General features: G+C 40.7%; 1 protein-coding gene and 1 non-coding gene across 2 annotated transcripts in view; both read left to right on the forward strand.

The window, feature by feature from the left end:
- The window catches only part of TARS1 (threonyl-tRNA synthetase 1), a 34,830-nt gene extending 33,887 nt beyond the window's left edge, over positions 1 to 943 (forward strand). Inside the window, exon 19 of the mRNA XM_036736442.1 lies at positions 155 to 943. Coding sequence (XP_036592337.1) covers positions 155 to 303 — 149 coding nt within the window. The 3' untranslated portion in view covers positions 304 to 943. The remainder of the gene's footprint in view (positions 1 to 154) is intronic.
- Positions 944 to 4,214: 3,271 nt separating this feature from the next.
- On the forward strand, positions 4,215 to 4,321 carry LOC118835159. The gene has a single exon (XR_005009492.1). It is a non-coding gene; the product is annotated as a U6 spliceosomal RNA (small nuclear RNA).
- The last annotated feature ends 8,142 nt before the right edge of the window (positions 4,322 to 12,463 follow it).

Raw genomic sequence — 12,463 nt, forward strand, 5'->3', positions numbered from 1 at the left:
ATTCATACAATGGTTATCTCAGTTATCCTCAGTGAATCATGAAGGTAGACATTTGTATAACTAAGTCTCTGATGTCCCTGTAACACTTTGATTCTGAATATCCTTATAGATTTGTCTTTGGTCTAGTCTAATGAAGATGTTTTGTGTCTCTTAGTGGTTGGTGAAAAAGAGAAAACCAGTGGGACCGTGAATATCCGTACAAGAGATAACAAGGTGCATGGAGAACGCACGGTGTCTGAAACAATCGAGAGGTTGCAGCAGCTGAAGCAGTCTCAAAGCAAGCAAGCTGAAGAAGAATTTTAAAAAGGCTTCCTCTCCTCCCTACTCCAAACCCCCTGATTGGTTCAGTGTAAAAGAACAGCAGGTTTTTTGTTTTTCCAAATAACATTAAATTTGTACAGGTTGTATAACCTCAGTTTTTACTGGCTATAGAAGGAATATCTTTGCCCTACCTGCTCAGGATTTTAGATGACTTTTTAGGGTGAGCCTCCTTTACTCTGTTTTTGCCATTTCTAGACACTGAACAAATGTACTTGAAACATTTGATTAACAAAGCAGACAGACTGAAAACTGATTAGATTCCCTAAATATCTGATCACTGAAAATAAAACGAGGAATGCTTCAAAGTGATGTGGGAAAATATTATGTAAGATGCAATTAATGAATAAATTTATTTTTTCCACTTAAATTGATATTTGAAAATTATGTAGGGTAAGATTAGTGGTGGAAGACTAAAGAAATAATGAAAAGGGTTTGGTAAGTATCACGCCAAATGCAAATCCTTGGATGACAACAAGTTCAGGCAAATAGATGTATAAATGCTTTCATTCAATATTAAAATGTATTGTTTTAAAATATGTTTGTTACTGTGGTGAAGCAGAGGAGCCCAAAGGAATAATAACAGTTCTCATTTTAATAAAAAACATAAACCCTTTCATTCTAAGAATTTATTAAAATTTTATAATGAACATTTAAACTTTTAAACATCCTAAGTCTTGGCCTTAGGTAGGTAGGCACTTTAATTTGCATGTATGTATTCTCACACACGCACGAGGAACATAAGGAGACATCAGGTTTAACCTGGTATTTTGTGTTTTCAAATTACTCAGTTATTTTGATATTTTTTTCCTAACAGTTTAGTCAGTATTGCTTTAAATTTGTACCTCAAATCATATTTTAAGTGAATTAGTCAAAAATACAAAGTACCTAGTTTCAAAAGGTTTTTCAGTTTTCATACACACTGGGGTCAGGTCCTGCTTCTGATGCACACTAGTTGTGTTCCTTTCAGTCAATCTCTCCCCAGACTCTAATATTGGTAAGTTTTAGACAAGTTGACCATATGAATACACACCAAGATATCCTAGACTTGGACTGTGCGTTCCTCTGTCTCCCCACTCCAGGAAAAATTCTGATGACCATAGTAATGTAATAAATGACTTATTCAGAATTGTACTTAATGAGTTTTTGTCAGAATATCAGAATTCCTGCTTCGGAGTTTTTGAAAGATTCTTCAGACTTCTCCAAAGCCGTGGTCAAAGCTTTTTTTTAAATGGAGTATGTTGAAAGAAAACAGAAGGGGGAACCTTTGCAGTCATTGAGCATCTACTAAACAGAAGGCACTCTCACATGTAGCTGAGTACCTTACAAAACAACAGAATAAAGACATGATTGGAATAAGCCACTTACAGATGGGTGGGACGGAAGGAGACTGTTACAAGTGAGAGAACTGGAAAAGTGAATGATGATTAACAGACACCAAGCAGATGGCTTTGTCGGTAGAGGAGCCCAGAATGAGTTAAAGGATGGAGGTGCAGTGAAACCTCCTGAATGCTTGAATGCCTGGCTGAAGAGTAGATTTGACATAATAGGTACCTAATGTCTTCCTATGTGTTGCTGTATTTTAATCTTTTTTTAAAAAAATCTCTTAATCGTGTCATATGCAAGAATTTTCACTGACCCCTTGTATATCATTCAAAGCCTTTCATAATCTGATCCCAATTTACCTTTCCTTTCTAATCTTCCACTACTCTGTATAACCCATCTGTTCCAGCAAACTGATCCTATTAGCTGTGCCCAAAACAAAGCTTAAGTTTTACTCACATATGTTTGTTGGATGCCTACTGTGTCTATCGCTGCTCCTCCCTAGGTATTTTAAACCCCTTGTATCTATTACAGTCTAGCTTGCGTTGTACTTTGCCTTGCCAGGACACTCCAATTGAAAGTGATCTCTTTCTTCCTTTTAGTTCCTACAGTGCATATTATCTATACCATAAATATGCCATATCGTGAGTCATAAAGCTACTCAACGGATGAATATCGGAGAGGTCAAAACACAGGGATGACTGAATTTGCGTCAAGCTAGAACAGATTTTCTATTTGTCCTTTGGCACTGTTTTGTAAATCAACAGCTTGTATGAATGTCTAGAACTCACACCTATCAAGTCCTTGGAGAACATAAATCTGGGAAAGATTAGTAATGGGACAGTAGAAAGTTGGAAGGGACCTCACATGTCCTATGGACCTCTTCTATAGATGGGAAGACTGAGCCCCAGGATTGGCCAAGGTCATAATCACTAAGAGGATGGGATTTTGTCCCATGCTGCCTTTATTGTTAAAAAGAACTACAGTCATGAAGATGAAATTTTGCAGGAATTAATGTCAAGTTCTGGAGTTGGATTATAAAAAAAACATTGCACAATTGTGGCAAGTGTGAGACCTGGTTTGAGAGCAGTTCATGTAAAAAAAGCCCAAGGTTTTTAACAACTAACCTAAAATAAGGAAAAAAAACCTTAAGAGACTGCTACATGCAAGGCACAGTGCTAAGGATTTCACAAACATCTCATTCAATCTCAACAATCCTGGGAGGTAGGTGCGATTATCCTCATTCTATAGGTGAGGAAACTGAGACAGATGGTATGGCTGCTAAAGTAGGTAGTTCAGTTTTAGGCGACTGTCCAACTTTGTTGTTGGTCATTTTTCAGTTGTGTCCAACTCTGCATGACCTCTTGGGATTTTCTTGGCAAAGCTACTAGAGTGGTTTGCCTTTTCCTTCTCTAGCTCATCTTACAGAAAAGGAGACTGAGGCAAACTTGCCAAGGGTAAGACAGCTAGTAGTGTCTGAGGTCAGATTTGAACTTGGGAAAACTCATCTTCCTGGCTCCAGGCCTGACACTATCTGCTATCTAGCTGCCTTGTTGCCCAACTTTAGGGACACAATCCCATTAGGCACTGGCCAGGGCACATTTTCAATCCTGGGTGCCACATTTTAAAGGAAACAAGGAGTGTGCTCCTAGGACAATGACCAAAAAGATCAGAGGTGTGGAAAAGGTATGGGAGCCAGTTGAGGGAATTGGTAACTGAAGAACAATGTTTTCAAAAATCTGAGTTGCTATCAATGTAGAAAGGAAGAGAGAAGAGACACTGGTCTGTTATTCCAGAGGCTCCCATTGAAGCCTTAACTTCCTTCAAGGCTCAGCTTAGGTGCCAGTCCCCAGGGCTTTTGTGCCCACTAAGCACTTGACAAAATGTTTATTGAATTGCAGTTGCAGAATTGAACTAGGACCAATGAATAGGGAGGAAAGAAGAGTTAGACTTCAGCTCAAGAGCAGAAAGAGTGAAACACTTATGGATGAACTGCCAGCAAAGCTCATGTGCTCCTAAGCCAAAATAGAATAAAAACCATCTCTTAAGCTTTATTATAAGGGGATTCCTATCTGAAAAGAAGGGAGATTACCTCTAAAGTTCATTCTAAGTGTATACAATACTGTCTTCTAGTGTTTTTTCTGTAGACATACAATCTTCCCAAATAAACATAAACGTCCTCCAGGGCAGGGACAGTCTACTTTGAACCATTGCCATTCCCCAGGGGGAATTAACAGGAAAATTAAGAAAAATTGTTCTTAATAATCAGTATCTTTTTTAAATTCCATATTATTTAATATTTTTTAGTTTTGGGCATTGAATTCCACAAGATTTTGAGTTACAAATTTTCTCCCCATTTCTACCCTCCCCCCACTCCAAGATGGCATATAATCTGATTCCCCATTCCCCAGTCAGCCCTCCCTTCTGTCACCCCACTTCCCCCCATTCCCTTTCCCCTTACTTTCTTGTAGGGCAAGATGATTTCTATGCCTCGTTGCCTGTATATCTTATTTCCCAGTTGCATGCAAAAACAACTTTTTTTTTGAGCATCTGCTTTTAAAACTTTGAGTTCCGTGCTTGCTTCAGCAGCACATATACTAAAATTGGAATGTTACAGAGAAGATTAGCATGGCCCCTGCGCAAGGATGACATGCAAATTCGTGAAGCATTCCATATTTAAAAAAAAACAACAACAACAACAAAAAAAACTTTGAGTTCCAAATTCTCTCCCCTCTTCCCTCCCCACCCACCCTCCCTAAGAAGGCAAGCAATTCAACATAGGCCACACATGTATCATTAAGTAAAACACTTCCACAATACTCATGTTGTGAAGACTATATTTCCCTCCATCCTATCCTTTCCCACTTAATTCAATTTTCTCCCTTGACCCTGTCCTTTTTCAAAAGTGTCTGCTTTTGATTACCTCCTCCCCCTATCTGCCCTCCCTTCTGTTGTCCCCCCTTTTTTATCCCCTTCTCTCTACTTTCCTGTGGGGTAAGATACCCAACTGAGTGTGTATGTTATTCCCTCCTCAAGTCAAATCCTATGAGAGCAAGATTCATTCATTCCCCCTCACCTGCCCCTTCTTCCCTTCTAATGAACTGCTTTTTCTTGCTAATTCTATGTGAGATAATTTACCCCATTCTATCTCTCCATTTCTCCATCAATATATTCCTCTCATCCCTTAATTTGATTTTATTAGATACCATCCCTTCATATTCAACTCACCCTGTGCCCTCTATATATATATACGTACATGTATATATATAGATATATGTATGTATGTATGTATATTCCCTTCAACTACCCTAATACTGAAAAAGGTCTCATGAATTGCACATATCATCTTACCATGTAGGAACGTAAGCAAAACAGTTCCACTTTAGTAAGTCCCTTATGATTTCTCTTTTTTGTTTACCTTTTCATGCTTCTCTTGATTCTTGTGTTTGAAAGTCAAATTTTCTATTCATCTCTGGTCTTTTCACTGAGAAAGCTTGAAAGTCCTCTATTTTATTGAAAATCCATATTTTGCCTTGGAGCATGATACTCAGTTTTGCTGGGTAGGTGATTCTTGGTTTTAATCTTAACTCCTTTGACCTATGGAATATCATTCCAAGCCCTTCAATCCCTTATTGTAGAAGCTGCTAGATCTTGTATTATCCTGATTATGTTTCCACAATACTCAAATTGTTTCTTTCTGGCTGCTTGCAATATTTTCTCCTTGACCTGGGCACTCTGGAATTTGGCTACAGTATTCCTAGGAGTTTTCTTTTTGGGATCTTTTTCAAGAGGCAATTGGTGGATTCTTTCAATTTCTATTTTACCCTTTGGCTCTAGAATATCAGAGAAGTTTTCCTTTCTTGAAAGATGACATCTAGGCTCTTTTTTTGATTATGGCTTTCAGGTAGTGCAATAATTTTTAAATTATCTCTCCTGGATCTATTTTCCAGGTCAATGGTTTTTCCAAAGAGATATTTCACATTGTTTTCCATTTTTTCATTCTTTTGGTTCTGTTTTGTAATATCTTGATTTCTCATAAAGTCACTAGGTTCCACTTGCTCCAATCTAATTTTTAAGGTAGTATTTTCTTCGGTGGTGTTTTGGACTTCTGACCAGACCGTGAGCCAGATCCAAACAGGGCAAAGCAGACTCTGCACTCTCGCTCTGATCTGCCACTTAATTCTTCCCACACGGTAGGCCTGGGGCCAGAAGCAACTGGAGATGGAGCTCTGGAAGCAGCCCCAGAGCTGCACCACCTCTGCTGCCCCCAGAGCTCACTCCTCTCACTCTGATCCAGCAGTTTCTCCACTAACCTGCTCCATGGTCTTTGGCATTTGTGGGTTGAGAAGTCTGGTAACTGCCACGGCTCAATGATTCAGGGCCCTACGGCCTGTTCCACCTGGCTTCCAGTTTGGTTGGTCCTGGCACAGCCCATGCTGGGCTGCACTCCACTCCCAGCTCCGTGCGACAGACCCTTCTCAGCTACCATCCAGGCTGTCCTGGGCTGGAGCCCTGCTTCCCTCTGCTATTCCGTGGATTCCGCAGCTCTAGAAATAGTTCAGAGCCATTTTTTTACAGGTGTTTGGAGGGACCTGTGGGAGAGCTTAAGCAAGTCCCTGCTTTCAAGCTTCCATCTTGGCTCTGCCCCCAATAATCAGTATCTTCTAAGGCTCTTGTACAACCCCCTACTATTCATTCAATCACCAGACAGTCAGTAGGTGCCAAGACAAAGGTTGTATGAGGCATATAAAAGGTGGACTAAATATTGGTTTCTTCTCTCCAGAAGCTAACTGACATTTAAGTTGTTCTTGAAGTCCCTTCCAGCTCTCAATCTTTGACCCTATCTCTATTTTGTAAACTGTAGATCTCTATATTGAAGAAGGTTATTGAGAATTATTCTTTCTGAGTTTGAGCTTGATGACAAGCTTCTTAATCTTTATTTCTTCCTAGGTGTGTAGTACAGTGTAGGGGCAGCTAGGTGCCTCGGTGGATAGGAGTGCTGGGCCTGGAGTCAGGAAGATATCTGAGTTCAAATGCAGCCTCAGACACTTAGAAGCTGTGTGACCCTGAGTTAGTCACTTATCCCCATTTGCCTCAGTTCCTCACCTGTAAAATGGGGATGAGCTGGAGAAGGAAATGGCAAATCACTCTGACTGACGGACAAAGTCCATGGGGTCACATAGAGTTGGACATGACTGAACAACAATTGGATGCATTGTGGTGGGACTTTAGTAATGTTTGTCAAGTGAATAAATGATAGAATGAATGAGTAAATGTATGGATTCTCCTTGACCTTATAATTGGGGACGGTCAAACCTTCAGATTCAGAAATAATGTCATATTAGCATAATCACGGACCAGCTCTGGAAAAAGTTTTTTCTAAAGTGCGTTACAAATTCGGACACCATCTCATTAACACTTCTAATGTAATTCTAAGGGCAGAATGTAACATGTTGCATTCCCCTGGTTTTAGTAGTTTTTTAAAAAATATTTTTAATTGTTTTTCAGTCTTCACTTTGGCCTTAGTTATCAACATAAAAGCTTAAAAGGAACTTCAGCACTGAGTAATTGTTATTAAACATAATAAAATTAACTTTGGTGAAATGGAAGGAGTTCCAAACCAAGAGTTTGAAGCCCTGGCTCCTAGTCCCAGCTCCACCATTTACCAGATGCGAGACTTTGACCCAATCACAGCACTCAGCTTCAACCAGTCAGTCAACAAGCATGTTATGAGCTTGTAATAGTCCAGACGTTGTACTAAGCACCAAGGATACAAAAAAGGTAAAGACGACCCTGCCCTCAAGGAGAATACAGCAACCCTCTGCTTTCTGCATGACACCTCTTCAAATGTTTGGAGAAAGCTGTTCAGTCACCAACCCCAACATTTTCTCTTTAGGCTAAATATCCTCAGGTCTCTCCATCACTCTGTCAATCACATGGCTCCCAGAACCTTCATCCTCCTGGAAACCACAGGATCTCACCAGTATTTCAATTTCCCTCTTTAAAGGGTGAGAACCAAACACATCAAAACAGATTTGGTCTGATCAGCAGAGTATAATGGAACTGTGACTCTCCTTTGCCATCATCAAATGGTTCAACCACAGAAATAGACTATGCCCTAAGGACCACCACCAGACCTTTCCAGCTGATGTACAGCAGAAACACCATCTGTGTAGCCTCCCCTGCTAGACTGTGCACTCCTTCAGGGCACTTACATGCTGTTTCTGTTTTTCTATTTGTATTAGCACAGTGCTTTGCACACGGTAAGCTTTTTCATTCATTCCCTCACTCATTTATTCATTCTCTTCATCTTGTCACAATTTCCATTAACACAGCCTGATTGCTTTAGTCTTTTTAGCTGATAATTAATCTTAATGGAGTCGGTTAAAAGTTACAAATCTTTTTCACAGGAAATGCTGTCAGGTCTGATCTCCTTAATCTTGTACTGTACTTCTGTAATTGATTTTTTTTAACTTAACATAGAATTTTACAAAACGTGTTTCTATTAAATCTGATCATTTTGCATTTGGACCACCTTTCTAGCCTATCAAGGTCACTTCAATTTTGAAGTCTTGGCCCTGTGCTGGTGAACATAATTTGGATAAAGACACAGGTGACATTCATGACCCAAAGCTGTGAGGGAGGGATAGCAAACTGCATGACAGGAGCCAAGAAGATCTTGAGAAACTAGAACTAGAAGAAGGGGCCATACATATCTAAGAAGATAAAATCAATCTAAATTCTTAACACTTGAATTAAAAAATTCAACTTCATAAATACAAGAAAGTGGGGGTAGGACTGAAAGCATTTTGGCTGAAAAAGCACTCAGTTTTGGTGGGATTATAAACAATATGAGCCCCCAGAATGCTCTGCTGCATTTTTAAAAGGCTGTTGTGATCTCAGGGTACAATGAGCAAGGTGTTGTATCCTGGACTGGGTAAGCTCTAGACAGACCATGTATGGAGTGCTGTGTTCAATTGTGGTCTCTATATTTTAGGAAGGATTGGTTAGCTGGAAAACATTCAGAAGACTGGCTGAAGGGACTGAAGACTTAGAAGAGGCATGTTAGCTGTTTCCAATAATAATAACAATAGACATTCATAAAACACTTTAGAGTTTCTTAAAAGTTTCACTTGAAGTCCAACTACCTTGATAAGATGGGTGGTACTGTCTCTATTTTATGGTGGAGGAAATAAAATCTTGGAGAAGGAAAATGACTTACCCAGGGTTACCCAATTATTACATGTTGGAAGTGAGCTATGAATCCATCTCTTCATGACACCAAGTCTAATACTCGTATCTACAATGCCATGCTGCTGCTGAAAGTATTTGAATAGCTATTCATGGAGGAAAAATTAAATTTCCTCTAGTTGGCCCCTGAGGGTAGCAGTGGGTGTATATGAGTATGTACACATGTGTGTGTATACATTTCCTAAGCTTGGAGACTTCAGATTATTTAAGTTGCTAAATAATCTTCCATCTTCTATGCTGGCTTCAATTACTCCTTTGCCTTCTTTCCATTTTCTTTCAGCTTCACATTAATGTGTTAGCGCTAAACTCATCATACTTCTCCATTTATAAAGTGAAGAGATCAGGCTACCTAATCTCTAAAATCCAGGTTGGCCATAAAACTTTCAGTTGTATCTGAGACAATGTCAATTAGGAAAGCAAAGAAGTAATTTTACCTTTAGGCAGCAGAGGGCAATCTCGTACTCTGCCTCGGATGGATTTACTAGGCAAGGTTACATTGTATGCTACTAAAAACCAATTAAAATAACCTTGCCGCCAGTTAGACACACTTCAAAGGAAAGCAGTTGAACCACTGCTCTGCCCGTCTCTTTCCCACCCCCATAGCACCATAGAATTTTAATTTTTTTTTAGCGTTATTCAGACAAAACCTCCAGCTTATCATCTACCTCAAAAAGTTGCAAGGAACGATCTCTCCCTCCCTCCCCCATCCCTGTCCACCTTGGCTCCTTCCCTCCTCCTCTCTGTCTCTCTCTCTCTCTGTCTATCTCTATCTCTCTGTTTGTCTCTCTGTCTGTCTGTCTTCCTCCCTCCCCTCCATCTCTCTGTCTGTCTCTGTCCTTTTCTATCTCCATCTCTCTCTGTATCTCCCCAGCCTCCATCCCCACGTCATGAAGAAAGAAAGCTGTGTGACACAGCCTAGGAAAAAATGTCCAAAGTTATTAGATTGTGAGTCCCTTGAGGGCAGAGACTTTCTTTTGCTTGGTATCCCCAGCTAACTTAGCACATAGTAGGCTTTTGATAAATGCTTATTTTCTGACTGAAAGACTGACAATATTTCTTTCTAGAAACATCGTACGTCTGTCAAAGTTATAAGTGGTCTGCAGCCCAGCAGTAATTAATGCTGGAAGGACTGTGACAAGAAGGGTGAAGGAACACTAAGGGAAGCTGCGTCCTGCACGCTGGATGGTCTCCACTCTTCAGTGCAGTAGCAGGAGTATGATTGGGTAGAGGGTGAGCCTGTACGTGGACAATACTGAGAGGGACTTGGGATGCAGGAATGGCTGAAGAAGCTGAGGATGTTAGGTTCGTGAAAGAGAAGACTGCTGGAGAACCTGACAGCTGTCCTCCAGCATGCAAAGGACCATCATATGGAATGGTAATCAGACCTGTTCTGCATCAAGGCTATGAGAGAGGAGGTGAGAGGAAAGGAAAGAAATCAGAACCAATTAGACATTACAGGGAGGGAGGCAGATTTCTGACCCATTTAAATCACTCAATAAAAACTGAATTAAACAATAATAGAGTTAGAGTTCGGAAGGGACCTGAAAGCTCATCTAGATCAACCTCTTCATTTTATAGCTGAGGAAATCCGAGGGCAGATAGGTGAAGGTAATTGCCCCCGGTTGCGTAGGTGGTAAACGGCTGAGCCCATTGCATTGCCCTTTCCACTAAAACACATTGCCTGAAAGTGGATCTGCCTATAGTGGAGTGAGCAGCCTACTGAAAAGTAATTGCTGGAAATGTTTAAGCAGAGCCCAGAGACAGCCAAGGGGATTCTGGGAGGTTGGGGTGTAGCACCACTAAGCTCACATCTTGTTACTTAGACAAAAGTATGTGAGCAGTGGAACTATAATTAATGCTCCCACGTCAGAAGCTAGGGGCACAGGAATGACTATGCCTAGAGTTTGTTGAAGCTAATTCACTCTGTCGAACACGTGAATATAGAATGGTACAATTATGACTCCTGCCTGTGCCTTGAGGGAATGGTTGCTCAGGATGTAACTCCTTGGACACAAGGGAAAAGTCTCCTCCTTGCTCACAGTATAACACCAGCGCTTATGTATGCTATGATTTACAACTTATCCTTAATAGATATTAAGCAAATTTATATAGTGTGCTAAGATGTTTCAACAATTCAGCTAGCAACTGCTGTGGTGAAAAGACCAACACAAGCCCAACAACAAGAACGCTGCAAGCCCAGGTTCTTTTGATCTGCTTTACTAAGGAAAGCAACATTAAGGGGTTAACAATCTTACTTTAATTCAACATACAAATATCATTCACTCAGCTCAGGGGGAAAGGCCAGCACCCTGAGCTTCAGAGCAAATACAAACAGAGCAAATAAACATGAATCAACAGATTATCATCTGACAAAATAGCAATATACAGTTACCAGCATCAACATCGGACTTTTCTCCAAAGCCAGGGAACTTATAACAACAGCTGGCCCAGAGTCACACGCCACTCCTGCTGTGGCTCAGAGCTCCAAGGGAGGAAGCCAACCTCTGGGTTTATATATCTTGTTCGGGGTCACAGGTGAGTCACACATGCAACTCACCCACGTGATGACTTAAACCCACATGGTCTAAAAGCCTCTGATGTCACAAACATGTCACTCAAACCCGTGTAAACTAGGCTTTCCCTTGAGGCAAGGAGGTCATCAAGGACTCCTATTTTAATCAAGGAAACAAAGGCCAAACTCTTCAAGGGTACTTGGTTGAATGAGTGCTAAGAGCCCATCTTGATGGCCAATACATAAGACTAACAAAAGTGGATAGATTGCCCAGCCTGGAGTGAGAAAGACTCATCTTCCTGAGTTCAAAACTTGGCCTCAGATACTCATTAGCTGTGTGACCCTAGGCAAGTCACTTAACCTTGTTTGCCTCAGTTTCTTCATCTGGAAAATGAGCTAGAGAAGGAAATGGCAAAGCACTTTGCCAAGAAAACCCAAATGGCAACATAAAGAGTCAGTCACAACTGAAAAACGGCTGAACAACAACAAAAAGACTAACAAAGCTCTTTCCTTCTGACATCTCTATGAAGTAGATGATGGAAGGTTTATTACCTCTTTTATAGGAGAGGAGGAAACAGGTTTGATGAGGTTGAGAGACTTACTCTAAGTCACAGGGCTAAAAGTGACCAAGCCAGGACTTGAACTCAGGTCCTCTAATGTGCCCTGTCCACTGCGGCATGCTGATCCCAGACTAAGATTGGCTGATAAACATGTGGTATAAGTCACTCCAAAGATCCCATAACCTGAATAATGAGCCTGTGCCTTGCGAGCCAGGATGGTGAGAAAGTTTCTGCCTTGATTTACCTGGACCACACTTGAATCCTCTAAGACCAGTCAGCTCAGTTTGCTAGACCAATGTGTAAGTGAGACATGGCCTGATTTCTCTTGAAGGTGAGTTACTTTATTCTGTTCTCATCTTGCTAATGCATGGCCTGAATCACAAGGGGGAGACTGTGGATCTATCAGCACAGATACCTCACCACTAAAGGAAAAAAAATAAAATCACATGGCATGTGGAAACTAGATGACTGGGAGCCCAGAAGATCTGAGTGTGAATTC

Source organism: Trichosurus vulpecula, chromosome 1, assembly GCF_011100635.1.
Source record: "Trichosurus vulpecula isolate mTriVul1 chromosome 1, mTriVul1.pri, whole genome shotgun sequence".
Taxonomy (NCBI): Eukaryota; Metazoa; Chordata; class Mammalia; order Diprotodontia; family Phalangeridae; genus Trichosurus; species Trichosurus vulpecula.